At 70.5% G+C, this 26,625-nt stretch overlaps 1 protein-coding gene across 1 annotated transcript; it reads left to right on the top strand.

The window, feature by feature from the left end:
- The first annotated feature begins 118 nt into the window (after positions 1-118).
- ARHGEF1 (Rho guanine nucleotide exchange factor 1) lies at positions 119-26,132 on the top strand. Its single transcript, XM_039512432.1, is given in 34 exon segments — positions 119-272; positions 1,478-1,600; positions 2,577-2,625; positions 2,829-2,897; positions 3,240-3,353; positions 4,121-4,219; positions 4,512-4,554; positions 6,561-6,666; positions 6,776-6,916; positions 7,881-7,910; positions 8,655-8,721; positions 8,723-8,755; positions 9,824-9,917; positions 11,371-11,409; positions 12,374-12,526; positions 12,670-12,751; positions 13,535-13,616; positions 15,173-15,444; positions 15,589-15,773; positions 16,515-16,661; positions 17,107-17,219; positions 17,575-17,689; positions 17,878-17,975; positions 18,587-18,704; positions 19,026-19,124; positions 19,990-20,157; positions 20,631-20,718; positions 21,183-21,293; positions 22,059-22,126; positions 22,381-22,542; positions 22,725-22,892; positions 23,942-24,093; positions 24,312-24,407; positions 24,890-26,132. Coding segments are annotated over 31 exon segments (3,321 nt in total). The 5' UTR covers positions 119-272; positions 1,478-1,600; positions 2,577-2,598; the 3' UTR covers positions 24,390-24,407; positions 24,890-26,132.
- The last annotated feature ends 493 nt before the right edge of the window (positions 26,133-26,625 follow it).

The raw sequence follows: 26,625 nt of genomic DNA, 5'->3' as shown, positions 1-26,625 counted from the left end.
GGGCTGGGAGATGTTGGGGGAGCTGGGGGGTGCAGGGGCTGGGGGTGCACTCAGGGGGGCTGGGGGCGCAGTGGCAGGTCCCGGTCTCTCGTGGCCGGGGCAGGAAGCGCTGCACGGAGCGGGGGGGGGAGCCCGGAAAAGGCAGCGGCTTCCTGCTCCCGCCCCCCCCGGCCTGGTCCCGCCGCCGGAGCCGGAGCCGGAGCCGGAGCCGAGCGCAGCGGAGCGGCCTGACCGGTCCGGTCCGGTCTGGTCCGGTGCGGAGCAAGCGGCGGGTGAGACCCGACCCGGGGTGGGGGCGCGGAGCGGAAGTGGCGTTTCCGGTGGGAATCCCCCGGACTCGGGTCCCGCCCCACGCCCCGAATGGTGCCCGGGTGGGGTCGGGAGGCGCCTTGGGGGGGAGGGGCGCTGGGGGGCAGGGGTGGTTCTCGGGGGCTGTGAGGGGGGGGGCCGTTCTCTAGCTTGGGGGCTGTAAGGGCTCTGGGGGTCCAGGGGGGCTGGATCTGAGCTGCCCCGTCCCCGAGGGGAAGGGCCCCGTGTCCGCCCCCCGAAGGTCAGTCCTGATCCCCCCTCCAGAGGTGGCGCCCCCTAGAGAGGGACCCCCCTGGCTGCCGGGGGAGGGCTCTGTGCCCCACGGGGGGGGTAGATAGACCCTGCATGGGGCGGGGGCGGGGTTGCGAGGGTGCCCCCCGCGGGGACACATGGGGAGGGGGTACTGGGGGGTCAGGGCCGGTTACACTTTAATGCCCGACCGCCCCCCGCCCCCGATTCCTGCCATGTCTGGAATTGGTGAAATATTTCACTGGACTTGACCTGCCATCTCTGACCCCCCCCCAAACATCCCGCGGACACAGACCCCTCCCCCACCCGCCACCTGTCAGGAACAGCCGGGAGCAGCCGGAGAGATCCTGGGAGACCCCAGCAGAGACTGGAGCCCCCCACCCCAGCGGGGCAAATGTGTCTACAGCTCCCAGAAGGGGAGGAGCTGCAAGGGGCTGCGGGTCGGGAGTGAGGGGCACCGGCAGAGCGGGAGGTTGGGGGTAGCTGGGGCTGCGGGTCGGGAGTGAGGGGCACTGGCAGAGCGGGAGGTTGGGGGTAGCTGGGGCTGTGGGTCGGGAGTGAGGGGCACTGGCAGAGCGGGAGGTTGGGGGTAGCTGGGGCTGCGGGTCGGGAGTGAGGGGCACTGGCAGAGCGGGAGGTTGGGGGTAGCTGGGGCTGCAGGTCGGGAGTGAGGGGCACTGGCAGAGCAGCGGGGGTGGTGGTAGCAGGGGCTGCGGGTCGGGAGTGAGGGGCACCGTCAGGCTCTCTGTGTCCCTGGGAGGTCAGTGCTCCCCGGCTGGTGACTGGCACCAGGGGTTGTGGGCCGGTTGGGCCGGGCGGGGGGGGGGGGGATGTGGCCGCGGCTCATCACTTCCTGCAGGAAGCTGAGGCTCCGAGTCTCTCGCTGTAAATAATCTGGGGCCCTCGCTGTGTGTTTCAGCGCAGCGGAGCTGCCTTTCCGGTTGAGGGAGGGGTGCGCAGAGGAACCCAGGTGTCCGGGCCCTGCAGCCCCCGGGGAGGGGGGGATTTGCTGCTTGTAGCCACGTCTCGGCATCGCCTAGAGGCAGGTACCAGATGGGAAGGCTTGGGGGGGGGCCTGCTGTTCTCTGCCCCCCCCGTGCAGCCCGATCCTCACCTCCCCATCCCCCCCTTCCCGACCTGCTCCCCCCACCTGCTGCCCCCTCAGCCCCCCCTGCTCAGCTGACATTTTCTAGCAGCTTTAGGAACGCTGAGGGGTCCAGTCTCCACCCCCCAAGGGAGAAGAGGGGGTGAAATTACCCCCTTGTGCTCAGCCAGGCCTGCGGAACTGACAGCCACAGGATCCGGCTGGGCGGGGGGGGGCTATTCCGGAACTGGCCACTGGGGGGCAGTGACTCCTGGGCTCGTGCTCTGTAGGCTCAGACAGACGCCCCCCCTCCCCCCCCGCCCCTGCCCATGACAGGGCTCCGGGCCTGTCCTGGGTGTGGGGCGTGAGTCAAGCTGGCAGTCGGGAGCCCCCCCCCCCCCCCTGCCCGGCCAGGGATCTGAGCTTCTTTGTGCCACACAAACCCTGCATTCATCACGCGCTCACCTCCAGCTCGCGCCGGAATGTCTGGGCCGGGCGGGGAGCGTGAGGGGTGCAGGAGACACAGGGAGCGTTTGCCCCCTGCTGCTCCCCACAGCCCCCCCAGTGCACCCCCCAAGCACGCGTAGCCCCCCCGCACATCCTCTGTACCAGTGGGGGGGTGGCCTTTCCCATGGGGGGCTGAGACAGGCTCAACTGGAGTGGGGGGGGCAGGGAGCGATCGAGGCCTCAGGGGACAGGGAGGGATCGGGACCGGTGGGGGCCGGGAGGGATCGGGGCCGGTGGGGAATCGGGGGCAGTGGGGGGCTGGGGAGGAATTGGGGCCGGTGGGGGGCCGGGGGAGGGATCGGGGCCGGGGGGGGGCGGGGGAGGGATCGGGGCCGGTGGGGGGCCGGGGAGGGATCGGGGCCGGGGAGGGATCGGGGCTGGGGGTTGCTTCCTGCGCCCCTGTGACCTACCCTGGTGTCTTTGGCAGGTGGGTCCCCCCCAGGGGCAGGATGGAGCCGGACGAGCCGTACAACGGGGTGAGTGGTGGGGGGAGGGGAGACCCCCCGATACTCTGTGGCTGAAGGGCCTGCTTGGCCCCAGCTCCCCCCACCGCACAGCTGGGGGGTTAGAATTGGGGGTGGGGCCCCTCAATCCCTCCCCCTTTCTGTTCCCCCTGGAGCCCTCTCTGGGCCCCGGCCCCTCCCCCACGGGGCACATCCCACCCTCTCTCTGCCCCCAGGGCCCAGCGCCGTCCAGCATGGCCATCATCGGGGCTGAGGACGAGGACTTTGAGAATGACATCGAGCCGGTGAGGGGGGGTCCCAGGGGTGGGGTCATGCGGCCTGTGTCATTGGGGTGGGGAGGGGATGAGGAGTGGGGGTGATGGAGGAGGGACGGGGAGGGGGTGGGGATTTGGGGCTGTGTGGGGAGATGGAGGAGGGAGGGGTGGGGCATGGGGATGAGGGGTGGGGTGTGGGGATGAGGGGATGGGGGATCAGGGGAGGTGTGGGGGAATTGGGGCGTGGGGTGGGGGATCAGGGGATTGGGGGCGTGGGGCTGGAGGAGGGGACGGGGGATCGGGGAGGGGTGGGGCGCGGGGGGGTGGAGGAGGGGCTCAGCGGGGGGCTCATTCCCTGGCTGCCCCCCCCAGACGCCGGAGGACCACAGCAGCCTGTTCCAGAGCGTGGTGGTGGTGAAGACGCACCCGGCCTATCTCATGGCCTTTCTCCAGCACGTGGTTCTGCAGTTCGACTCCTGCCCGGTGGTGAGCGGGGGGGGGAGGGGCCGAGTCCTGGGGGGCATCCGCTCCCGAGACCTGGTGAGATGTTTGCGCCCCCCGGCTGGCGGTCACCGGTCACTGCCCTCATGGGTTAGGCTGAATCCGTGCCCCGGCCCCGGGCGGGGGGGGCCTCCTGCGGGCGGGGAATTGAGGCGGGATCCCAGCAGTGGGGGAGGGGCAGCATGGGGAGCACAGGATGGGGTACCACCTGGCAGCGGGGAGGCGGGCTGGGGTACCTGGCAGCGGGGAGGGGCGGCGGGGAGGCGGGCTGGGGTACCTGGCGGCGGGGAGGCGGGCTGGGGTACCAGGCAGCGGGGAGGCGGCGGGAGGCGGGCTGGGGGGTACCAGGCAGCGGGGGAGGGGCGGCGGGGGAGGCGGGCTGGGGGGTACCAGGCAGCGGGGGAGGGGCGGCGGGGAGGCGGGCTGGGGTACCAGGCAGCGGGGAGGGGCGGCGGGGAGGCGGGCTGGGGTACCAGGCAGCGGGGGAGGCGGGGAGGCGGGCTGGGGTACCAGGCAGCGGGGAGGCGGGCGGGGAGGCTGGGGGTACCTGGCAGCGGGGGCGGGCTGGGGTACCAGGCAGCGGGGAGGGGCAGCGGGGAGGCGGGCTGGGGGTACCAGGCAGCGGGGGAGGGGCGGCGGGGGAGGCGGGCTGGGGGGTACCAGGCAGCGGGGGAGGGGCGGCGGGGGAGGCGGGCTGAGACTTGCCCGTCCCCTCGGCTCTCAGGTGCCCCCGTTCTGACCCCATCCCCCAGCTCTGCTACCTGCACGTGGATCTGATCCGCAGCGCCAGCCCCAAGGAGGGGAAGAAACTCTTCCTGGATTTCTACCACACGTTCCTGGACAAGGCGGGGGTGAGAACCCCCCTGTGGCCCCCCCACTCCCCGGAATGACCCCCCATCCCTGCAGAATGAGCCCAACCCCCCCCCCAGCTGCTCCTTCTCCCAAGGGTGACTCCAACCATCTGAAGGAACCTGCCCCCCGTGACTCCATTGGGGCCCCCTCTGGGGGCATCAGACATACGACCCCCCCCCCGGATCTCATTCACCACCCCCCCAGCTGCAGTTCTCAGGCCCCGGGTCCCCTTGGTGCCCCCCCCGGAAATCGACCCTTTGTTCTAACCCCCCCCCTTCTCTCTCTCTCCAGCTCCTGCGTGTCCCCGTCCCGGCCCAGGTGCAGTTTGAACTGGGTGAGCGTCGCACTCGGAGCTTGGGGTGAATGGAGATAACCCGCCTCCCAGCCCCCCCCCCCCCATTCCCCGGGGAGATCCTGAACCCCATTGCTTCCCGGCCCTCAGGGTCCCCTCCCAGGCTCACCGACTGCCCTTGTAGATGCAGCTGCCTCTGGGGTGGGACCTGGCAGCTGTTTACAGCAGCTTCGAACAGGGAGCAAGGAGAATCCTGGGGATGGACTAGCAGGGGCTGCGGGTCGGGAGTGGGGGGCACCAGCAGGGCGGGGCTGGCAGGGGCTGCGGGTCGGGAGTGAGGGGCACCGGCAGGGCGGGGCTGGCAGGGGCTGCGGGTCGGGAGTGCGGGGCCCTGGCAGGCGTGGGGGTGGCAGGGGCTGCGGGTCGGGAGTGAGGGGCACTGGCAGGGCGGGGCTGGCAGGGGGCTGCGGGTCGGGAGTGAGGGGCACTGGCAGGGCTGGGCTGGCAGGGGCTGCGGGTTGGGAGTGAGGGGCACCGGCAGGGCGGGGCTGGCAGGGGGCTGCGGGTCGGGAGTGAGGGGCACTGGCAGGGCTGGGCTGGCAGGGGCTGCGGGTCGGGAGTGAGGGGCACCAGCAGGGCGGGGCTGGCAGGGGCTGCGGGTCGGGAGTGAGGGGCACTGGCAGGCCTGGGGGTGGCCGTGGGAAAGGCCGGATGGGGGGTGTAGCCGACCGGGGCCAGGCCCTGCCAAGCTGGCACAGGGAGCCACCTGGTGGCCGTCGCGCAGCCCTGCAGCCGTCTCTGAATGGCTGAACCCCCCCCCCCTTTGGCCCCCGGGTCCCCCCCAACCGCTGGTGCGGCAGCAGGGAGGGGGCGGATTGACGGGGGACGTCGTGGGGGAGTTTGCTGGGACTGGCTGCGTGGGGGGGGCTGGGGGTGACTTTAGGGGAGGGGGCTGGGGCCAGGTGGGAAACTGGACAAAGGCGGGAGGAGGAGCCGGGGGAGGGGGTGAGATGCTGGGGGGGTCAGTTTGGAGCTGGCTGGGAAACGCGGGGAGCCCCAGGCTGGGGTCTGGGCTCCCTGCCCCCCAGAGGGACCCGGCTCGGGGTCCTGGTTGTACCCACAAGCCCTGCTGGGGGCTGTTCCTGTCGCCTGACAAACCGCCTGTGTCCCTGGCTGGGAGCCCCGGGGATCGCGGGGGGGGGGGGGTGCAGGGCCCGACTCCCCCCCGCTCCGTGGCAGCCCCCCCCCATCACTGGCCCTGGACCCCCCCCACACCTGATCTATTAGGAAAGCCCCAGATTTTACTGGGCTGAAGCTGCTGTTCAGACCCAGGATTTACCTTCACTTCCTGTCCCAAACGGGCAGAGAGCTGGTCCCAGCCCCTGCCCCGCCCCCGCTTTGTGTGTGGCGATCAGGAAATCATTTAGGATCCAGGCTGGGGAGGGGGATGTGGGTCCTGGGGGGCTTTGGGAGTCTCCTCTTCCAAATACAGAACCGGGACCCTTCACTGGGCACCGGAAAAGAGTCTCAATCCCTGGCTGAGGGCACTGCCGTAGGGAAGCTCGCAGCGCCAGGTCCTGGCTCAGGCACTGCTGGGGGAAGCTCGCAGCGCCAGGGTCCTGGCTCAGGGCACTGCTGGGGGGAGCTCACAGCACCAGGGGCTCTGGCTGGCGGCACTGCTGTGGGGAATCTCGCAGCGCCAGGTCCCGGCTCAGGGCACTGCCGTGGGGAAGCTCGCAGCGCCAGGTCCCGGCTCAGGGCACTGCCGTGGGGAAGCTCGCAGCGCCAGGTCCCGGCTCAGGGCACTGCCGTGGGGAAGCTCGCAGCGCCAGGTCCCGGCTCAGGGCACTGCTGTGGGGAAGCTCGCAGCGCCAGGTCCCGGCTCAGGCACTGCTGGGGGGACGCTCGCGCCAGGTGGCACTGCCGTGGGGAAGCTCGCAGCGCCAGGTCCCGGCTCAGGGCACTGCTGTGGGGAAGCTCGCAGCGCCAGGTCCCGGCTCAGGGCACTGCTGTGGGGAAGCTCGCAGCGCCCTGTTCTCTCCCCACAGACCGGAGCCGCCCGGAGCTGCTCCCGGACGAGACCCTGCGCCAGTTCCTGATCGACATCCAGAGCTTCCAGGAGCCCGAGATCTCCCGGCAGCTGGAGGATTTCAGGTGGGTCCTGCCAGGGGCTCCCATGGGGGGTGAAGGGGTGTCGGGTGGGGGCCGGATCGGGGGGGGGGGCAGGGGCAGGGGCTGTTCCTGGCTCACTGCCCCCCCCCAGGTCGAAGCGGATGATGGGGATGACGCCGGGCGAGCAGGAGCTGGCGGAGCTGGAGTCGTATCACACCCGGGATCGCGGGATCCGCGAGGCCAAGGAGAAGCAGCTGGCGGAGCTGCTGCTGGTGCGGCTGGACGAGATGCAGTGAGTGACCCCCCCTGGGACCCCCCCCTCCGCCAGCCTGCCCAGGCCCCTGGGACTCCCTGGGCCCCCACCCCTCCGCCAGCCTGCCCAGCCCCCGGGACCCCAGCCCCACCCCCTCCCCAGCCTGCCCAGGCCCCCAGGTCCCCTGGGACCCCCACCCCCTCCGCCAGCCTGCCCAGGTCCCCCCTGGGACCCTCACCCTCTCCGCCAGCCTGCCCAGGCCCCGGGACTCCCTGGGCCCCCACCCTCCGCCAACCTGCCCAGGCCCCTGGGACTCCTGGGACCCCACCCCTCCCCAGCCTGCCCAGGCCCCCGGGACCCTGGCCCCCACCCTCCCCAGCCTGCCCAGGCCCCCGGGACTCCTGGGACCCCCACCCCTCCGCCAGCCTGCCCAGGCCCCCTGGGACCCTGGGACAGCCCCCTCTGCCAGCCTGCCCAGGCCCCCGGGACTCCTGGGACCCCACCCCTCCGCCAGCCTGCCCAGGCCCCTGGGCCGCCATGTGGGTGGATGGGAACCAGCTGTCCCCTGCCCCCGCCCGCTGTTGCTGCCGGTTGCATCATCCCTGGGGCCGGATAAAGCCCCCGGCCCGGCCCCCTCCCGCTGCTGGAACACGCTGCCCTGCCCCACGGCCGCCATGCCAGTGAGTGCTGGGCCCTGCTGGGCGGGGGCGGCTTGTGCAGAAGGGGTGGGGGGCGGGGGGCAGTTATCCGGGAGGGCAGGTTATGTGGGGGCAGGGGTGGGTTATGTGAGGAGGGGGTTATCCGGGAGGGCAGGTTATGTGGGGCAGGGGGCAGGGGTGGGTTATGTGAGGGAGGGGTTATCCGGGAGGGCAGGTTATGTGGGGGCAGGGGTTATGCGGGGTTGCAGGAGGGGTTGCGGGGCTGCCTGCACAGGACTCGAGGGGTCAGGGCTCGAGTCAGCACTGACCCGGACGCCTGGGTTCATGTTTCCGTTTCTTTCCAGCCCCACGATCTCCACCGACGAGGAAAAAAGGTAAAACAAAGGGGGGGGCATCATGCCCCCAGGTCTCTGGATGGGGGGGTGAACCTGCCCCCCCAGCAGGACGGGGGTTGTGGTGTGGGGGGTGGATCACAGGCTCCTCTCACCCCTTTGGTGTCCAGACAGTGATGTGAGATTCTGCAGCGCCGGGGCTGACACCCGTGGGAAATCTGGGGACTGAGCTGCCTGAACTGGGGTGCAGCCAAGATGTCTGAGATAGAGCCCCACCCCCCAGAACAGCCCCCGCCGACCCCTCGTGGCACCCCACCGATGTGCCCCCAGAACAGCCCCCGCCGACCCCTCGTGGCACCCGCCACTGGTGTGTCCCCAGAACAGCCCCCGCTGACCCTCGTGGCACCCGCCACTGGTGTGTCCCCAGAAAAGCCCCTGCTGACCCCCATGGCACCCCCGATGTGCCCCATCCCCAGAACAGCCCCTGTGCTGACCCCATGGCACCCCGATGTGCCCCCGAACAGCCCCTGCTGACCCCCATGGCATCCCCTGATGTGCTCCATCCGCCCCAGAACAGCCCCCATGGCACCCCCACTGATGTGCCCCCGAACAGCCCCTGCTGACCCCGTGGCCCCCACTGATGTGCCCCCGGAACAGCCCCTGCTGACCCCGTGGCCCCCACTGATGTGCCCCCGAACAGCCCCTGCTGACCCCGTGGCCCCCACTGATGTGCCCCCGAACAGCCCCCGCTGACCCCCGTGGCCCCCACTGATGTGCCCTCCCCAGCTCCGCGATTTTCGCCGCCATCGTGACCTATATGAAGCACCTGGGCGTTAAAACCAAACTGGGCGAGCAAGAAATCGAAAGGGAATTTCTTCCGCAAGAAGGTGAGATGCTGGGGCTGGGAGCCAGGACTCCTGGGTTCCCTCTCTGGCTCTGGGAGGAGGGGGCTGGGCTGGGAGCCAGGACTCCTGGGTTCGCTCTCTGGCTCTGGGAGGAGGGGCTGGTGATTAGAGCGGCGGGGGCTGGGAGCCAGGACTCCTGGGTTCGCTCTCTGGCTCTGGGAGGAGGGGCCTGGTGATTAGAGCGGGGGCTGGGAGCCAGGACTCCTGGGTTCGCTCTCTGGCTCTGGGAGGGGAGGGGGGGCTGGTGATTAGAGTGAGGGGGGGGGTTGGGAGCCAGGACTCCTGGGTTCGCTCTCTGGCTCTGGGAGGGGGCTCACACCTAGTCCCTCTTGTCTCCCCCCATGGCCCCCTGCGTAGCGCGGGACAGTTTGGGGACCGAGCCCTGTCACGGGCGCACGGATCAGGCCCCCGCGTGGCCCCGTGCGGTCCGTGGGGGGTGCCCCCCCCCGTTCTCTAGCCCCCAGCGACTCCCCCCCAGCGTAACACAGGAGGGTTATTGGGGGTTGAACCCAGCACAGGAAACTCTCCGGCCTCAGGCCTGGCCTCCCTCAGCCCAGCACATCCCAGTCCCCCTGCAGCCGGGGGGGCTCTGCCTGCTCCCCCCTCCAGCCCCGAGCCCCCTGCTCCCAGCTGGGCCTCCGATACCCCCGGCCCCAGGCCCCCTCTGTCCATTGTCTCCTCTCCAGGGACACAGGGTCATAAACCGGGGCCTGGGTCTCCTCTCAGCCCCCCTCTGGCCCCTCTGGCTGGAGCCGGCTGGGCAGGTCACCGGGGTCCTCTCCCCGCAGCCCATTGTCCCCACTGGCCAGAACCGGCTGCGACTCCTGAGCTGGGTCTCCGGGTCCCCAGGTCACCGGTCGCTGGGGTCTCCATCCTCCAGGCCGGGCCGGGGTCCCGAGTCCCTCTCCGGTCCCTGTGCACCAACAAACTCCCTCTCCCCCCCCCTCGTTAACCAGTGACACCCGGGGCACTGAGCCCCCCCCGCCTGCCCCCCCGGGAACCCCAGTCCTGCTTCCTGAGCCACTGACTCACCTTCCCCCAACTCTGCAGATGTCGGGGAGCCGGAAGCCGGAGGAGCCCCCCAAGCCGCGAAAGGGCTTCAGCCTCTTGGACGCCACCCGCTGGAACCGTGGGGACTCCCACAGTACGTGGGGGGGCCGGGGCCCTGCCCCCCAGTCCTCTCTGCACCCCCCTGGCCCTGCCCCTCCCGGCCCCCCAAATCGCTCCTCCCACTGCCCCGTGTGTGCTCCCACTTCCACAGAGCCTGAGTCTCCTGTGCACCCCTGGGGCTCCCAGGCCAGATTGTCCTGCCCCGATCCTCCCAGCCCCCTGTGCGCCCCGACCCCCCCAGCCCCCCTGTGCCCCCTGGGTCCCTGTGCCCCCCTGATCCCCCCGACTCCCTGTGCCCCCCTGACCCCCCCCGGCCCCCTGTGCCCCCCGATCCTCCCGGCCACCTGTGCCCCCCCCCGATCCTCCCGGCTCCCTGTATGCCCCTGGGTCCCTGTGCGCCCCCCGACTCCCCCCAGCTCCCTGTGTGCCCCTGGGTCCCTGTGCGCCCCGATCCTCCCGGCCCCTGTGCGCCCGACCCCCAGCGCCCTGTGCCCCTGGGTCCCTGTGCCCCCGATCCTCCCGGCCCCTGTGCCCCCGATCCTCCCGGCCCCCTGCCCCCGATCCTCCCCGCCCCCTGTACGCCCCGATCCTCCCCGCCCCTGTGCGCCCGATCCCCTGTGCCCGCCCCCGCCCCTGTGCCCCCGATCCTCCCGGCCCCTGTGCCCCCGATCCTCCCGGCCCCTGTGCCCCCGATCCTCCCGGCTCCCTGTGCCCCCCCGGCTCCCTGTGCCTCCCCCGATCCTCCCGGCTCCCTGTGCCTCCCCCGATCCTCCCGGCCCCCTGTGCCTCCCCCGATCCTCCCGGCCCCCTGTGCGCCCCGACCCCCCGGCCCCTGACCCCAACTCCCTGTGCCCCCGATCCTCCCGGCCCCCTGTGCCTCCCCCGATCCTCCCGGCCCCTGTGTGCCCCTGGGTCCCTGTGCGCCCCGATCCTCCCGGCTCCCTGTGCCCCGATCCTCCCGGCTCCCTGTGCGCCCCAACCCCTCTGGCTCCATCTGTGCCCCCTGGGTCCCTGTGCACCCCAACCCCAGCTACATGTGTGTCCCCTGGATCCCCGTGACCCCCAATCCTCCCGACTCCTGTGCGCCCCGACCCCCGTGCACCCCCAACTCCCTGTGTGCCCCCAACTCCCCAGCTCCATGTGTGCCCCTGGATCCCCGTGACCCCAATCCTCCCAACTGTGTGCACCCCGAACCCCCATGCACCCCCCACTCCCTGTGTGCCCCCCGACCCCCCCCGCTCCCTGTGCGCCCCCAAATTTGAAGCTCTGAGCACATCCGAAATCCCCGACTTCCGGGATGTTGTGGGGCACCTCGCCCCAGCGCCCCCCCTCTCTCTGAGCCAGGCCGTGGCCTGGGCCCCGCTCAGCTCCCCAGGGGCTCAGGGCCCGGGGGGGCCCTGCTGGGGTGCTGGTCCCAGGGGAGCTGTGGGGCTCTGCGGAGGCCCCCCCCTCAGCCTGTCACTCTCCCTCGCTCTTCTCTCTTGCAGATTCCGATTTCAGACAAAGCAAAGTCCCCGAGGGTGAAGGTACTGGCCCCCCCCGGCCCCATGCATGGCCCCCCCAGGGCATCTGCCCCCGTAACCCCATTAACTCTCCCCACAAATGGGGTGTGTCCTTCTCACCTGGGGGGCAGGGGTCTGGGCTGCATCCCCTAATGCACTAACCCCGTCACCCCAACCATCAGTTACTGACCCCCCCACTGCCCCAGCATGCAGCCGCTCCCCCCCCCGTCTGTGTCCAGCGCCGCTCGCTGTGTGGAGTTCAGCTGCCTAGTGGTTAGAGCGGGGGGGGGCTGGACTCCTGGGTTCTCTCTCTGGCTCTGGAAGGGGAGCAGGGGCTGGTGGTTAGTGCAGGGGGGGGGCTGGGAGCCAGGACTCCTGGGTTCTCTCCTGGCTCTGGGAGGGGAGTGGGGTGTAGTGGTTAGAGCAGGGGGGCTGGGAGCCAGGACTCCTGGGTTCTCTCCCTGCTCCAGGAGGGGAGTGGGGCCTAGTGGGTTAGAGCAGGGGGGCTGGGAGCCAGGACTCGTGTGTTGTTTCCGTGCTCCTGGTGGGGAGTGGGGCCTAGTGGGTTAGAGCAGGGGGGCTGGGAGCCAGGACTCCTGGGTTCTCTCCCGGCTCTGGGAGGGGAGTGGGGTGTAGTGGTTAAAGCAGGGGGGGCTGGGAGCCAGGACTCCTGGGTTCTCTCCCGGCTCTGGGAAGGGAGCGGGGTGTAGTGGTTAAAGCAGGGGGGGCTGGGAGCCAGGACTCCTGGGTTCTCCCCCGGCTCTGGGAAGGGAGCGGGGTGTAGTGGTTAAAGCAGGGGGGGCTGGGAGCCAGGACTCCTGGGTTCTCTCCCGGCTCTGGGAAGGGAGCGGGGTGTAGTGGTTAAAGCAGAGGGGGCTGGGAGCCAGGACTCCTGGGTTCTCCCCCAGCTCTGGGAGGGGAGTGGGGTGCAGTGGTTAGAGCAGGGGGGTGTCTCTGAGTGACTGACCTGCCCCACGTCTCCCCACAGCGGACAAGGCCCCAGAGCGGAAGGGTCTCAAGTTGCTGGAGCGCAGCGAGAGCCGGACCAAGGGGGGCGCGTCTGGGACCCCAGGGCTTGACCCCCCCGGAGTTTCTGTGACCGTGAACCCCCCTCCGGGGGAGGGGACCGATGGGGAGCTGGGTAAGAGATGGGGGAGGGGCTGGGGAGGACATGGGGAAGAAGGGACCAGACATACGGGGGGGGAGGGGCTACAGTATTGTGGGGGTTGCTGTTGGCCCCCCCAGCATCCATCTCCTGCTCTCCCCCCTCCCCTCCCCTGCCAGGGTCAGAGCCCCAGTGTCCCGTGGAGCCGGGGGAGGCCCCCCCCAGCGAGCAGCCCCCCGAGGACAGTGCTGAGAACGAGAGGTGAGTCCTGGGGGGCCACCCTGAGGTGCCCCCCCCGCTCCGTGCTCTGCAGTCCCCTCCCCCATCTGTCTGTCCCTCTCCCTGCTCTTCACTTCTGCCCCTGCATGTCCCCCCCGGGGACCTCACTGGGGGGCCGACTGCCCCGAGAGGTGGGTGGGGTGGGGGTTTCACCCTGCTCCTGCTCTCACTCGCGCCCCAGCTACTGCCCTGCCCCATTCGCAGCCCCTGGCTCTGGGAGGGGAGCGGGGTCTAGTGGTTAGAGCAGGGGGGCTGGGAGCCAGGACTCCTGGGTTCTCTCCCTGGTTCAGGGGGGAGTGGGGTCTAGTGGTTAGAGCAGGGGGAGCTGGGAGCCAGGACTCCTGGGTTCTGTCCCTGGTTCGGGGGGGGGGAGAGGGGGCTAGTGGTTAGAGCAGGGGGGAGCCAGGACTCCTGGGTTCTGTCCCTGGTTCGGGGGGGTGTGGGGTCTAGTGGTTAGAGCAGGGGGGCTGGGAGCCAGGACTCCTGGGTTCTCTCCCTGGTTCAGGGGGGAGTGGGGTCTAGTGGTTAGAGCAGGGGGAGCCAGGACTCCTGGGTTCTCTCCCTGGTTCAGGGGGGAGTGGGGTCTAGTGGTTAGAGCAGGGGGAGCTGGGAGCCAGGACTCCTGGGTTCTCTCCCTGGTTCAGGGGGGAGTGGGGTCTAGTGGTTAGAGTGCCTCTGTCTGTATCATTCGGGGGGGTCCCTCCTGGGCCAGGCAGCCGCCTCCTCCGCAGTTAACGCTCCTCTTCTCCTGCTGTTTCTTCCTAGAAAATGGAAAAGGTCGGTGACCCCCCTGGAGCCCCCTATTTGCATGTTTGTGGGGACAGGCTGGTTCCACAGGGAGAATAATGTATAGACACCCACGGGCTGAGCTAAGTACCCGGTTCTCATCCTGCCGGGCCCCCCAGCGCCCCCTCGCGCCGGGGAGAGCAGCCCCCCTACTGCCCCCCAGCGCCCCCTAGCGCCGGGGAGAGCGGCCCCCCTACTGCCCCCCAGCGCCCCCTAGCGCCGGGGAGAGCAGCCCCCCTACTGCCCCCCAGCGCCCCCTAGCGCCGGGGAGAGCGGCCCCCCTACTGCCCCAGCGCCCCTAGCGCCGGGAGAGCAGCCCCTACTGCCCCCAGCGCTAGCGCCGGGAGAGCAGCCTACTGCCCCCAGCGCCTAGTGCTGGGAGCAGCCCCTACTGCCCCCAGCGCCCCTAGCGCCGGGAGAGCGGCCCCTACTGCCCCTAGCGCCGGGGCAGCCGGGAGCCCCCCTGCCCCCCTAGCGCCGGGAGCCCCTACTGCCCCAGCTCCCCTAGCGCCGGGAGAGCGGCCCCTACTGCCCCCAGCGCCCCTAGCGCCGGGAGCGGCCCCTGCTGCCCCCAGCGCCCCTAGCGCCGGGAGAGCGGCCCCTGCTGCCCCCAGCGCCCCTAGCGCCGGGAGAGCGGCCCCTACTGCCCCCAGCGCCCCTCGCCGGGAGCGGCCCCTGCTGCCCCAGCGCCCCTCGCCGGGAGCGGCCCCTGCTGCCCCAGCGCCCCTCGCGCCGGGAGAGCGGCCCCTACTGCCCCAGCGCCCCTCGCGCCGGGAGAGCAGCCCCTACTGCCCCTAGCGCCGGGAGAGCAGCCCCTACTGCCCCTAGCGCCGGGAGTAGCCCCCTACTGCCCCTAGCGCCCCTAGTGCCGGGAGAGCAGCCCCTACTGCCCCAGCGCCCCTAGCGCCGGGAGAGCAGCCCCTGCTGCCCCTCAGCGCCGTGCTGGGGCATCGGGCCAGCCCTGACTGCCGGGGAGAGCACCCCCAGAGCGCCCCCTAGCGCTGCATTGGGGTCAGCACTAGTGCCAGGGACAGCGCCCCCTACTGAGCCCCCCGCTCCCTGCAGCATGACCCCCTCCCGGAGGCTGGTGCATGAACAACCCCCGCCCCCCATCTTCACACCTGGTGCCTGATCTTCTCTTCCAATCCTTGCTTCCCATTGGCTGTTCCACCCCCTTGCTTCTCCCATTGGTCCATTCGTACCCTCTGTGGCTTCTCCTCCTCTGTGATTGGATGATTCTGCCTCCCATGGCTGGTTACGATGCCCCCCTCGTGTCTGGTTGGTTCGTGGGTTCCCCCTCCCCCTTCATGGCTGGTCCCATCCGGGACTCCCCTGTCCACGCCCCACCCCGTCTCGTGTCGCCCCCGTCCGTGGCTGGTCCGGTCCGTGTCCCCCGTCCGTGGCTGGTCCGGTCTCCGTCCCCCCGTCCGTGGCTGGTCCGGTCTCCGTCCCCCCGTCCGTGGCTGGTCCGGTCCGTGTCCCCCGTCCGTGGCTGGTCCGGTCTCTGTCCCCCCGTCCGTGGCTGGTCCGTGTCCCCCGTCCGTGGCTGGTCCGGTCTCCGTCCCCCCGTCCGTGGCTGGTCCGGTCTCTGTCCCCCCGTCCGTGGCTGGTCCGTGTCCCCCGTCCGTGGCTGGTCCGGTCTCCGTCCCCCTGTCCGTGGCTGGTCCGTGTCCCCCGTCCGTGGCTGTCCGCGCCCGCAGGCTGCCGGGGAGGCTGGGCCGGTCGGAGAGCCTGCGTGTGACCGAGCGGAAGCGCTCGCAGCGCGGCTCGGCCAAGGGGAAGCAGCCACGTTCCCGCAGCGACGTGGACCTCGAGGCGGCCGCCCGCGCCGGGGAGCTGCAGGAGAGACCCCCCCTGGGGCCGGGGCGCCCGAGGCCCGGCGGTGTCACGTAGGTGCCAGGGAGCCCCCAGCCCACGGATTCGCAGGCCGGCGGGGCGGGGGGGGGCTGGGGGCAGGGGCAAAGTGGGGGGTGCAGGGGCTTGGGGGGGCCTTGGCGCAGCCCTCCCTGCTCTCACCCACCCTCTCCCCACAGCCCGGAGCCCGGGGGGGCCGGGGGAGGGGAGCCCCCGCCGTCCTTTCTGCTTCCCCAGTCTGAGGAGACTGAGCCGCGCGTGTCGGAGCTGGAGCCGGAGCCGCCGACCTGGCGCCAGCGGGTCCCACCCGACGCCCTCCTCAGGCTGAAGAAAGGCGAAGTGAAGCGGCAGGAGGTCATCAACGGTGGGTGGGGGGAGACCTCGGCCCCAGACTGCCGCCCCCGGCCCCCCCCCCCCCGAATCGAGCCCCCCCTTCCCCCGGCCCCCCAGTCCCTGGCTCCCGCCCCCCAACTCCTCCCAGCCCCGCCTCCCCGGCCTCCCCACTCCCGAATCCTGCCCCAATTCCCCTGCCCCCAGTCCCTGGCTCCGCCCCCGCCTCCCCCGGCCCCCACTCCCGAATCCTGCCCCCAATTCCCCTCTGCCCCCAGTCCCTGGCTCCCGCCCCAACTCCTCCCAGCCCCCGCCTCCCCGGCCCCCACTCCCGAATCCTGCCCCAATTCCCCTCTGCCCCTACTCCTGGCTCCGCACCCCACTCCTCCCCAGCCCCCGACTCCCCGACTCCCCACCTCCCCACCCCCGTTCCTGCCCCCTTTCCCTCCGGCTCCCACACCCCAACTACTCCCTGGCCCCATGATTCCTGCTCCCAACTCCCCCAGCCCCCAAATCCTCCCGGCCCCTGATTCCTGCCCCCGGCTTCCACCCCAGCCCCCAAGTCCCCGTGGCACCCGATTCCTGCCCCTGCCCCCAATACCTGCCCCCAACTCCTCCCGGTTCCTGACCCGGCTCCCACCCCCAACACCCACCCCTGCCCCAACTCCTGCCCAAGGCCCCAGTTTCCCCACAGTCCCCAACCCCACCAGTGGTAGGTGGGGTGGAGACCCCACAACCCTCCAGCCCCCAGCCTGACCCCCCTGTGCCCCCCCAGAGCTGTTCCTCACCGAACACGCCCACGTGCGGATGCTGCGGGTGCTGCTGGAGCTTTTCTACCAGCCGCTGCTCAGCGACGGCTTCTTCCAGGAGACCGAACTGGCCAACATCTTCCCCGGCCTGGACGACCTGACGGAGGCGCACAGTGAGCGGGGCTGGGGGCAGGGGGGGCCACATGCAAGGGGGGGCGGGGTGTGGCTGGGGCAGGGCGTGGCTGGGCAGGGGTGTGGCTGGGGAGGGCGTGGGCAGGGGCGTGTGGCTGGGGAGGGGCAGGGGGTGTGGCTGGGGGCGTGGCTGGGGAGGGGCATGGCTGGGGAGGGGCTGGCTCTGACAGCCCTGTTCCTCGAGGCCTGAAGCTCCGGGAGGAGACTGCGTCATCGCTGAGATAGGGGACACGCTGCTGTGACTGGGGAGTGGCTGGGGGATGGGCAGGGGGTGTGGCAGGGGGCGTGGCTGGGGAGGGGCAGGCGGTGTGACTGGAGGGGGCTGGGGATGGGCAGGGGGTGGCAGGGGCGTGGCTGGGAGGGGCAGGCAGTGTGACTGGGGGGGGGCAGGCTGGGAGGGGCAGGGAGGTGTGGCTGGCACCCCAGGCGGCGGCTGGTTCCAGAAGCTCTCGGCCCGGTTCTGCAGCCGCCAGTCGTTCGCGCTGGAGCAGCTCAAGGCCAAACAGCGCAAGGAGCCGCGCTTCAGCCAGTTCATCCAGGTACCGGAGCCCCGGCCCTCGCCCCTCGCCCGGCCCACCCCCATCCCCACCCCATCCCGAGCCCCCGGCCCTGCACAGCCCCCCCGGCCCTGTGCCCCCCTGGCCCTGCCCCTGCCCCCCCTGCAGGCAGCTGGAGCAGCCCCCCCGAGTCACACCCCCTGATTGCCACCACATAGACACTGGTGCAATACACAGGAAACTGAGGCACCCGCAGCTCTCATGCAAAACAGTCAGACTCACATCGAACCTAAGGGAAAATCCCCACTTCCTCACGCCCCCAGCCCCCAGCCTGCCCCCCAGCCCGCCCCCCCCCGGCCCCCTGCCCTGCCCCCGTCCCAGCGGCCTGTCCCTGCAGGAGGCGGAGAGCCAGGCGCGCTGCCGGCGGCTGCAGCTGAAGGACATCATCCCCATCGAGATGCAGCGACTCACCAAGTACCCGCTGCTGCTGGAGAACATCGCCAAGTACACGGGTGAGGGGCCGCGGGGGGTGGAGATGGGGAGAGTTGGGGAGAGGAAAGGGGGCTGGCTGAGGGCTGCGGGAGGCGGGGTGGGGCGGGGGCTGGGGCCGAGGCGGCGGGGGGCTGGGGCCGGGGGGGCGGCCGGGGGCTGGGGCCGGGGGGGCGGCCGGGGGCGCTGACTGACCCAGCTGTCCCTGCAGAGGAGGAGGAGCGAGCGAAGGTGCAGCGGGCGGCCGAGTGCTGTCGGCAGATCCTCAACCACGTCAACCAGGAGGTGCGGTACATGGAGAACCTCATGGTAAGCCCCGGCCAGCCATCTGGCCACGCCTGGCTGCCCTCCACACCCCGCGTCTTTAACACCCCACCCCCATCTGTCCAGCCGTCCTTAACACCCCCACCCGGCCGTCATGCGCCTGCCCCACCCCAGCTGTCATGCGCCCCCACCCGGCCGTCCAGCCAGCCTTAACATGTTGACCGGGGGATGTCGCGGGGGAGTTTGCTGGGACTGGCTGCGTGTGGGGGGGAGCAGGGGGTGACTTTAGGGGAGGGACGGGACCTGAGCCAGGAGGGGGCTGGGGCCAGGTGGGAAACTGGCCAAAGGCTGGAGGAGGAGCCGGGAGGGGTGAGATGCTGGGGTCAGTTTGGAGCTGGCTGGGAAGACGCGGGGAGCCCCAGGCTGGGGTCTGGGCTCCCTGCCCCCCAGAGGGACCCGGCTGGGGGTCCTGGTTGTACCCACAAGCCCTGCTGGGGGCTGTTCCTGTCGCCTAACAAACCGCCTGTGTCCCTGGCTGAGAGCCCCGGGGATCGCGGGAAGTGGGGGGTGCAGGGCCCGACTCCCCCACGCTCCGTGGCAGGCCCCCCCCCACCCAGCCGGCCTTAACACCCTCCCCCCCCCCGCCGCCCTCGCAGAAACTGCAGGACTATCAGAAGCGCCTGGATCTCTCCAGCCTGAAGCAGAGCTCGGACCCACTGCTCAGCGAGTTCAAGGTGGGGCCTTGCCCGGCCGGGGTGGGGCACTGGCTGTGGGGTCAGGGGCACTGGGGCGGGGGCCTGGCTGTAGGGTCAGGGGCACTGGGGTGGGGGCACTGGGGCGGGGGCCTGGCTGTAGGGTCAGGGGCACTGGGGCGGGGGCACTGGCTGTGGGATGAGGGGGCACTGGGGGCTGGGTGCTGGCTGTGGGGTCAGGGTTACACTAGGGGCGGAGGCTGGCTGTGAGGGGGCACTGGGGTGGGGCACTGGCTGTAGGGTCAGGGGCACTGGGGTGGGGCGCTGGCTGTGGGGTGAGGGGCACTGGGGCGGGGGCCTGGCTGTGGGGTCAGGGGGCACTGGGGTGGGGCGCTGGCTGTAGGGTCAGGGGGGTCTGTTCCCACTGGGGCGGGCGCTGGCTGTGGGATGAGGGCACTGGGGCTGGGTGCTGGCTGTGGGGTCAGTAAGGAGAAGGCTGTGGGTGAGTGATGGGGGCCAGTCTGTGGGTGAGTGATGGGGGCAGGGGTGGGGGCCAGGCTGTGGGTGAGTGATGGGGTGGGGACAGGCTGGGGTGAGTGGGGGGCAGGGGGTGGGGGCCAGGCTGGGGTGAGTGGCGGGGTGGGGCCAGGCTGGGGTGAGTGATGGGGTGGGGGCAGGGAGGTGGGGCCAGGCTGGGGTGAGTGGCGGGGTGGGGGCAGGCTGGGGTGGTGACGGGGTGGGGCCAGGCTGGGGGTGAGTGATGGGGTGGGGGCAGGGAGGTGGGGGGCCAGGCTGGGGTGAGTGACGGGGTGGGGCCAGGCTGGGGTGAGTGGGGCCAGGCTGGGGGTGAGTGACGGGGTGGGGGCAGGGAGGTGGGGCCAGGCTGGGGGTGAGTGACGGGGTGGGGCCAGGCTGGGGGTGAGTGATGGGGTGGGGGCAGGAGGTGGGGCCAGGCTGGGGTGAGTGACGGGGTGGGGGCAGGCTGGGGTGAGTGACGGGGTGGGTGGGGCCAGGCTGGGGTGAGTGACGGGGTGGGGGCCAGGCTGGGGTGAGTGGCGGGGTGGGGCCAGGCTGGGGGTGAGTGGCGGGGTGGGGCCAGGCTGGGGTGAGTGACGGGGTGGGGGCAGGGAGGTGGGGGCCAGGCTGGGGTGAGTGACGGGGTGGGGCCAGGCTGGGGTGAGTGACGGGGTGGGGGCAGGGAGGTGGGGCCAGGCTGGGGTGAGTGTCGGGGTGGGGGCAGGGGTGGGGGTGAGTCCACTGGGGCAGGAGGCGCATGGGGCTGTGGGGGGTGGGGGGCTTGGAACCGGGCGGTGGCTGGGGGGCTCCCGGGACTGGGGCGCCCCGCTGACCCCCCCGCGCCCCCCCAGATGTGCACGTGCTGCTCCTGGACGACATCCTGGTGCTGCTGCAGCGGCAGGAGGAGCGGCTGGTTCTGCGCTGCCACAGCCGCCCCCCCGGCCCCACCCCCGAGCCCCGGCAGCTCCTGAGCCCCATCATCAAACTCAGCTCTGCCATGACCCGCGACGTGGCCACAGGTCGGCAGCCCGGAGCGGGGGGCGGGATATGGGGGCAGCCGGGGGCAGCCGGGGTTCGGGAGCCGGGGGCAGCCCGGGGGTTCGGGGATCGGGGGCAGCCGGGGGCTCGGGGGCAGCCTGGGGGTTTGGGGGCTCGGGGAGCCGGGGGTTTGGGGATCGGGGGCAGCCTGGGGGCTCGGGGGCAGCCGGGAGGTTCGGGGGCAGCCGGGGCAGCCGGGGGCTTCCTGCCCCCGTGATGCTCCAGCTCTGGGTGAGGGAGGAGCCCTTGCTGAGCCTGAGCCAATCCCTCGGGGGTGGGGGGGGCTGCCCCAGTGCATTGTGGGAAGTCCGTTCCCCCCCACCCCCCTGTAACCGCCCCCGCCCCACAGGCCGGCTGAGCGGATGCTGCTGGGGGCGGGAGGGGCAGTGGGTGGGGTCTGCGGACCTGGGGGGGCACTGGGGAGCCCCCCTCTGATTGGCCCCTCCCCTGCCAGACCGCAAGGCCTTTTACGTCATCTTCAGCTGGGAGTTCGGAGCCCAAATCTACGAGCTGGTGGCCCAGACGGTGTCGGAGAGAAAGACGTGAGCCGGGGCTGGGCTAGCGGGTCGGGAGTGAGGGGCACCGGCAGGGCTGGGGGGGAGCAGGGGCTGCGGGTCGGGAGTGAGGGGCACCAGCTGAGCTGGGGGGGCTGGGCTGGGCTGACAGGGCTGCGGGTCGGGAGTGAGGGGCACCGGCAGGGCTGGGGGCAGGGCTGGGCTGAGCAGGGGCTGCGGGTCGGGAGTGAGGGGCACCGGCTGAGCTGGGGGCAGGGCTGGGGCAGGGCTGCGGGTCGGGAGTGAGGGGCACCGGCTGAGCTGGGGCTGGGCTGGGCTGACAGGGCTGCGGGTCGGGAGTGAGGGGCACCAGCGGAGCGGGGGGGGGCAGGGCTGGGCTGACAGGGCTGCGGGTCGGGAGTGAGGGGCACCGGCAGGGCTGGGGGGGAGCAGGGGCTGCGGGTCGGGAGTGAGGGGCACCGGCTGAGCTGTCCCCCCTCTCCGGTCCCTAGCTGGTGCGCTCTGATCAGCGAGACGGCCGGGTCTCTGAAGCTACCGGGGTCCAATCACCAGAAACCGCGTCGTGCTGCCTCGAGTCTGTCGGCCCCGTACAGCCCCAGCTAGTGAGTGCAGCGGGCGTGTGGGGCTGGGGGCTGGTTATCTCGGAACCCCGTGGCTGGCTCTGGGGGGGGCCGGGGGTGTGTCACGGAGTGTGGGGGAGTCGGGGCCCTGCACCCCCCTCCCCGCGATTCCCCGGGGCTCTCAGCCAGGGACACAGACGGTTTGTTAGACGACAGGAACACGGCCCCAAGCAGAGCTTGTAGGGACAGAGAACCGGACCCCTCGGCCGGGTCCATCTTGGGGGGTGGGGAGCCCAGACCCCAGGTCTGGGCCTCCCCCCGTCTCCCCAGCCAGCTCCCAACTGACCCCCCCCAGTCCCTCCTCTGGGCTTGTCCCGGTCCCGGCCAGGAGGTCCCTGACCCCTTTGTTCTCCAAAGGGGAGGGGCCCCTTTGCTCTCCTTTGCCGGGGAGGGGCCAGGAGAGCAGGAGACCGGGCGTCGGCCATTCTCTGTGCAGACACCATCACACCGGCCCCCTCGGGCTCTGCACCAATCACAGCCCCTGAGCCACCACCTAGATCCCTGAGACCTGCAGAGGGGAAACTGAGGCACCCGCCCAGTGTTCAGGGGAGAGGTTAAGAACATTCCCTCTTGGTCACAGGCGGTTCTGTGGGGACCCCTCGCCGGGCGCTGGGATGCGGCTGGCTCTGGGGGGGGCCGGGGGCAGTTATATGGGGAGCTATGGAGGCGGGATGGGATGTGTTTTTTTCAGGGGAGAGACTGTTCTTCCTTTCTTTACTGACACCCCCCCCCCCCCGCCTCCTGCAGCTACCGGGAGCCGCTGCTGAGCAGCTCGGAGAACGGGAACTCTCCCAGGGAGCCGTCGCACGCGGATGGTATGGGGGGGCTGGGGGGGGCCGGATAATGGGCAGCACCCTGGCCTGGGGAGAAGCCATCACGTGCTCCCTCCCTCCCTGCCCCCTCCAGGCCAAGGCGGGGGGTGAGGGGGCACCTGGGCTGGTGGGGGGGTGGGACAGCTACGTGGTGGTGGGGATCAGGACTCCTGGGTTCCATGGTGGCTCCAAGAAGGGGGCAGGACTCCTGGGTTCCGTGGGGGTCCCATGGAGGCTGACTGTTCCCTGCCCCCCAGATCGGGAGAAGGACGGAGCACTGGAGGGGATCGAGTTCGAGGAGCGCGGCCTGGAGAAGCCGGAGAAGGACTCGGAGCGGATCCTGGCGGAGCTGCTGGCTCTGCACAAGCCTCAGGCGGCAGGTGGTGAGGGGGGGCTGGCAGCTGCCGCGCTGGAGAGAGGTGAGATCCCCCCCCCAAACCTCCCAACCTGCCCACTCCCTGCGTGGGGCTTGGGGTGAGCTGCCTGACCCGCTGGGGCTGGGGTCTGACCCCCAAGTTGGGCCAGGTCCCGTTGGGTCGGGGGCCTGGGTGGGCCTGGGTTGTGGGGCCATATAATCCCCCCATCTGACCCTCCCCCCCAGTGTCTGCGCTGAAGAGGCTGCTGGTCGGGGGGTCCCCCCTGCCGGAGGACGAGGGCCGTGGGTCCCCTGAGGACGGCTGGCGCCGGGCGCCGGAGAACAGGGGCGCCGGAGACAAGGATGAGGAACGGGACGCGGGTGATGGCGCCGAGAGCGAGGGGGGGGCACCAGGTATGAGAACAGCATGCTGGGAAATGGGGGGGGCGATGGGAGCAGGGGCTGCTGGGAAATGGGGGCGATGGGAGCAGGGGCTGATGGGAAATGGGGGAGGAGAGGTGCATGCTGGGACATGGGGTGATGGGAGCAGGGGCTGATGGGAAATGGGGGAGGAGAGGTGCATGCTGGGACATGGGGTGATGGGAGCAGGGGCTCCTGGGACATGGGGTGATGGGAGCAGGGGCTGATGGGAAATGGGGGGGAGAGGTGCATGCTGGGACATGGGGGCGATGGGAACGGGCTGATGGGACATGGGGGCGATGGGAGCAGGGGCTGCTGGGAAATGGGGGAGGAGAGGGGCTGCTGGGACATGGGGGGGCGATGGGAACGGGCTGATGGGACATGGGGGCGATGGGAGCAGGGGCTGCTGGGAAATGGGGGAGGAGAGGTGCATGCTGGGACATGGGGCGATGGGAGCAGGGGCTGATGGGACATGGGGGCGATGGGAACAGGGGCTGATGGGAAATGGGGGAAGAGAGGGGCTGCTGGGACATGGGGCGAGGGGACCAGGGGCTGATGGGACATGGCGGCGATGGGAGCAGGGGCTGATGGGAAATGGGGAGGAGAGTTGCATGCTGGGACATGGGGAGGAGAGGTGCATGCTGGGACATGGGCGATGGGAGCAGGGGCTGATGGGAAATGGGGCGATGGGAGCAGGTGCTGATGGGATATGGGGCGATGGGAGCAGGGGCTGATGGGAAATGGGGGAGAGGTGCATGCTGGGACATGGGGGCGATGGGAACAGGGACTGCTGGGAAATGGGGGCGATGGGAGGAGGGGCTGCTGGGAAATGGGGGAGGAGAGGTGCATGCTGGGACATGGGGGGTGATGGGAGCGGGGCTGCTGGGAAATGGGGGGAGAGGTGCATGCTGGGACATGGGGCGATGGGAGCAGGGGCTGATGGGACATGGGGCGATGGGAGCAGGGGCTGATGGGACATGGGGAGGGACGTGCTCTCTGGCCGGGGGCTGCCAGACTGACCCAACTCCGTTGGTCGCCCGCAGGGGCGGCCCCGAACGGCCCCGGCTCTCTGGATTGGGGGTCGCGGCGCCCGGACGGGGAGGGGCCCGGCTCCTCCCTTGTGCTGACGCCCCGGCAGTTGGAGGACGTGCGGCTCAGCTGCCAGCACCTGCAGGAGGCTGTTCTCAGGCTGAAGGTACCGGGGTGGGGAGCTCTGGGGGCTGGGGGTCAGTGGGGTTCGAGGAGATGGGGACGGGGTCAGTGGGGGGTTCGAGGGGAGATGGGGACGGGGGGTCAGTGGGGCGTTCGAGGGGAGATGGGGGGCTAAGGGGGGCAGAGGGGGAGGGGCTGCCGGGATGTCTCCAGTCTCTTCATTTCACCCATGAGTAATTCTCCCCCCCCCCGGCCCCCCAGGACATGGAAGAGGATTATTCCCAGCTGCAGCAGCTCCTGGCCAAGTACAGCTCCCCCCCCTCGCCCAGCTTCACATGAGGGGCAGCCCTGCCACAGGTGAGGCCGGGGGCCCAGTGGTGGGCTCCCCCCGGCCATCAGGCCTGGCGCTGGGAGGCCCGTGGGCGGTGTGGGGCAGGGGCTCGGGCGGGGCCGGGGGCTCGCTGGGCGGCCTGTGGGGGGTGTGGGGCAGGGGCCCGGGAGGGGGCAGGGGCCTTGCTGGGACGCCCGTGGGGTGGGGCAGGGGCCCGTGGGGGGCAGGGCGCTCGCGGGGAGGTCTGGGGGGGGTTTGGGGCAGGGGCCCGGGAGGGGGCAGGGCGCTCGCTGGGAGGTCCGTGGGGGGTTTGGGGCAGGGGGCTCGCTGGGAGGCCCGTGGGGGGCTGGGGCCTGGGCTGGGGCAGGGGCTCGCTGGGAGGTCTGTGGGGGGTTTGGGGCAGGGGCCCGGGAGGGGGCAGGGCGCTCGCTGGGAGGTCCGTGGGGGCAGGGGGCCCAGCGTTGAGTTTTGGGTTCTAACCCTGCTCCCTGCTGTCTCGTCTCTCCAGACCCCTCGCCACGGAGGAAGAGGCCGGCGGTCTTTGCCCTCCCCGCTGGGGGTGTCCTGCCGGGGGGTGCTGGGCAGGGGCGTGGGGCGGCGGGGACGGATGCTGGGGGGGTCGGGTACCTCTGTTCTCTAGGACGTGCTGTGGGGCCGTGTACAGGAGCTGGGATCCGGAGGGAGATTGGGCGGGTCTGGCTCACCCCCAGGCTCTGAAACCCCCAGCGAGGGCACAGGCCGGAGTGGCTCCCTCTGGGACGAGACACCCCTCCCCCATCAGCCACCCTCGGGGGGGGTCACCCCCAAATTCCCTCCGGCAAACGCACATCCCCCTCCACCCCCAATCTGTCCCATCCCCCGAGCCAGCCAGCCAGCCCCTGCCCTGGGGCCGGAGCGGGGCCAGTGCCCCATTCCCCCCAAGGCTGTTTGTGGGATCAGCCAGCAGGGGGCGCTGTGGCTGCAAGGTTTTCCCCACCCCGAGATCAGTATTTTGGGGGGGGGGTTACATTCCACTGCCCCCCATCCCCTGCCATGTGCCTTAGGGGCCGACCCCGAGATCTGCTTTTATATATAGAGCTATTTTTTACTTTTGCTGGGATATTTTTATATATATGATTTATGGGGGGGACCCCAGACCCCGGGGTGTGGGGGGGGGGGCACAGCGGTTGGTTTGTGCCAACATGGCAGCTGGGCTGGCACAAAATCATTGGAACCAAAAAAGGGGGGTCTGGTGGGATGGGGGACGGGCCCCCTAATTCCTTTCTACCCTATGGGTGTCCCCCCCCAGACATAGGGCTTTTTACGGGGGCTTCCATTGCTTTTAAAAAGCGAGTCAACATTTCCTGGAGAATTTCTGGGGGTGTCCCCCACATAGACTCCTCCATGCCCCCCTCGTTCTCTGCTGCACCCCCCGCTCTGAGAGAGTTTTGGCTTTTTAAAAAATATATTTTAAGATTTTTTTACAATTCTGCTTTTTAACGAGGTATTCGTATGGGGGGGTGACATGGAGGGGGGAGATCTGGGTTTAAATGTCCCCCCCCAGGGAGCCAAAGGCTGACCCCCCCTCCCCCCAAGGGAGAGCTGGTTGTAGGTATGATGGATGGTGGATGTCTGGAATCTGGGAGGGGGGGGCACTGTGCCCCCCCAGCTGACTCTTCTGAGTATAACTTTGGAGGGTGCTAAGGTACGGGGGGGGGGTCACTGAACCAAAGAAACTGTAAAGATATCGGATAAAAACCGTTCTTGCTTCAGGGCTCTGAGTGTCTGTCTGCGCCCCACTGACCCCTGTGTGCGCCCCACTCCCCTCCCACCTGTGGAAATGGGGCACTGCTGCTTTGTGAGTTAGAGCCGGGGGGCCTCGGGGCCCGGACTCCTGGGTTCCACGCCCAGCTCAGGCCTGTGTAGAACGTTCCCCGCCTGCCCTGGTGCCTGGAGTTAATTTCTCTTTGGGGGAGGACAGAAAACAGGAATTTCTCCTCCGGCTTCTCCCCGGACGAAGCGTCCAGGCCCCGCGCGCGGGGACTTTATTGCTTGAGAGGCGTCAGCTCAGCGCCGGCCCCAGAAATCGGCCGGGTTTGGTTGGTTTTTTACACTCCATAAATTAATATTTACAGAAAAAGGGGAAATTCGGGTTAAATCTGGTCTCGTTTCAGCTGCGGGACATGGGGCTGGTGGGCAGGGCACAGACACACAAGCAGGGCCAAGGGACGGGACCCGGCACAGGCTGGGGGGGGCTATTTTACA

Source organism: Mauremys reevesii, linkage group 24, assembly GCF_016161935.1.
Source record: "Mauremys reevesii isolate NIE-2019 linkage group 24, ASM1616193v1, whole genome shotgun sequence".
In the NCBI taxonomy this organism is placed as follows: Eukaryota; Metazoa; Chordata; order Testudines; family Geoemydidae; genus Mauremys; species Mauremys reevesii.
This window is presented reverse-complemented; position numbering and strand designations above follow the sequence as displayed.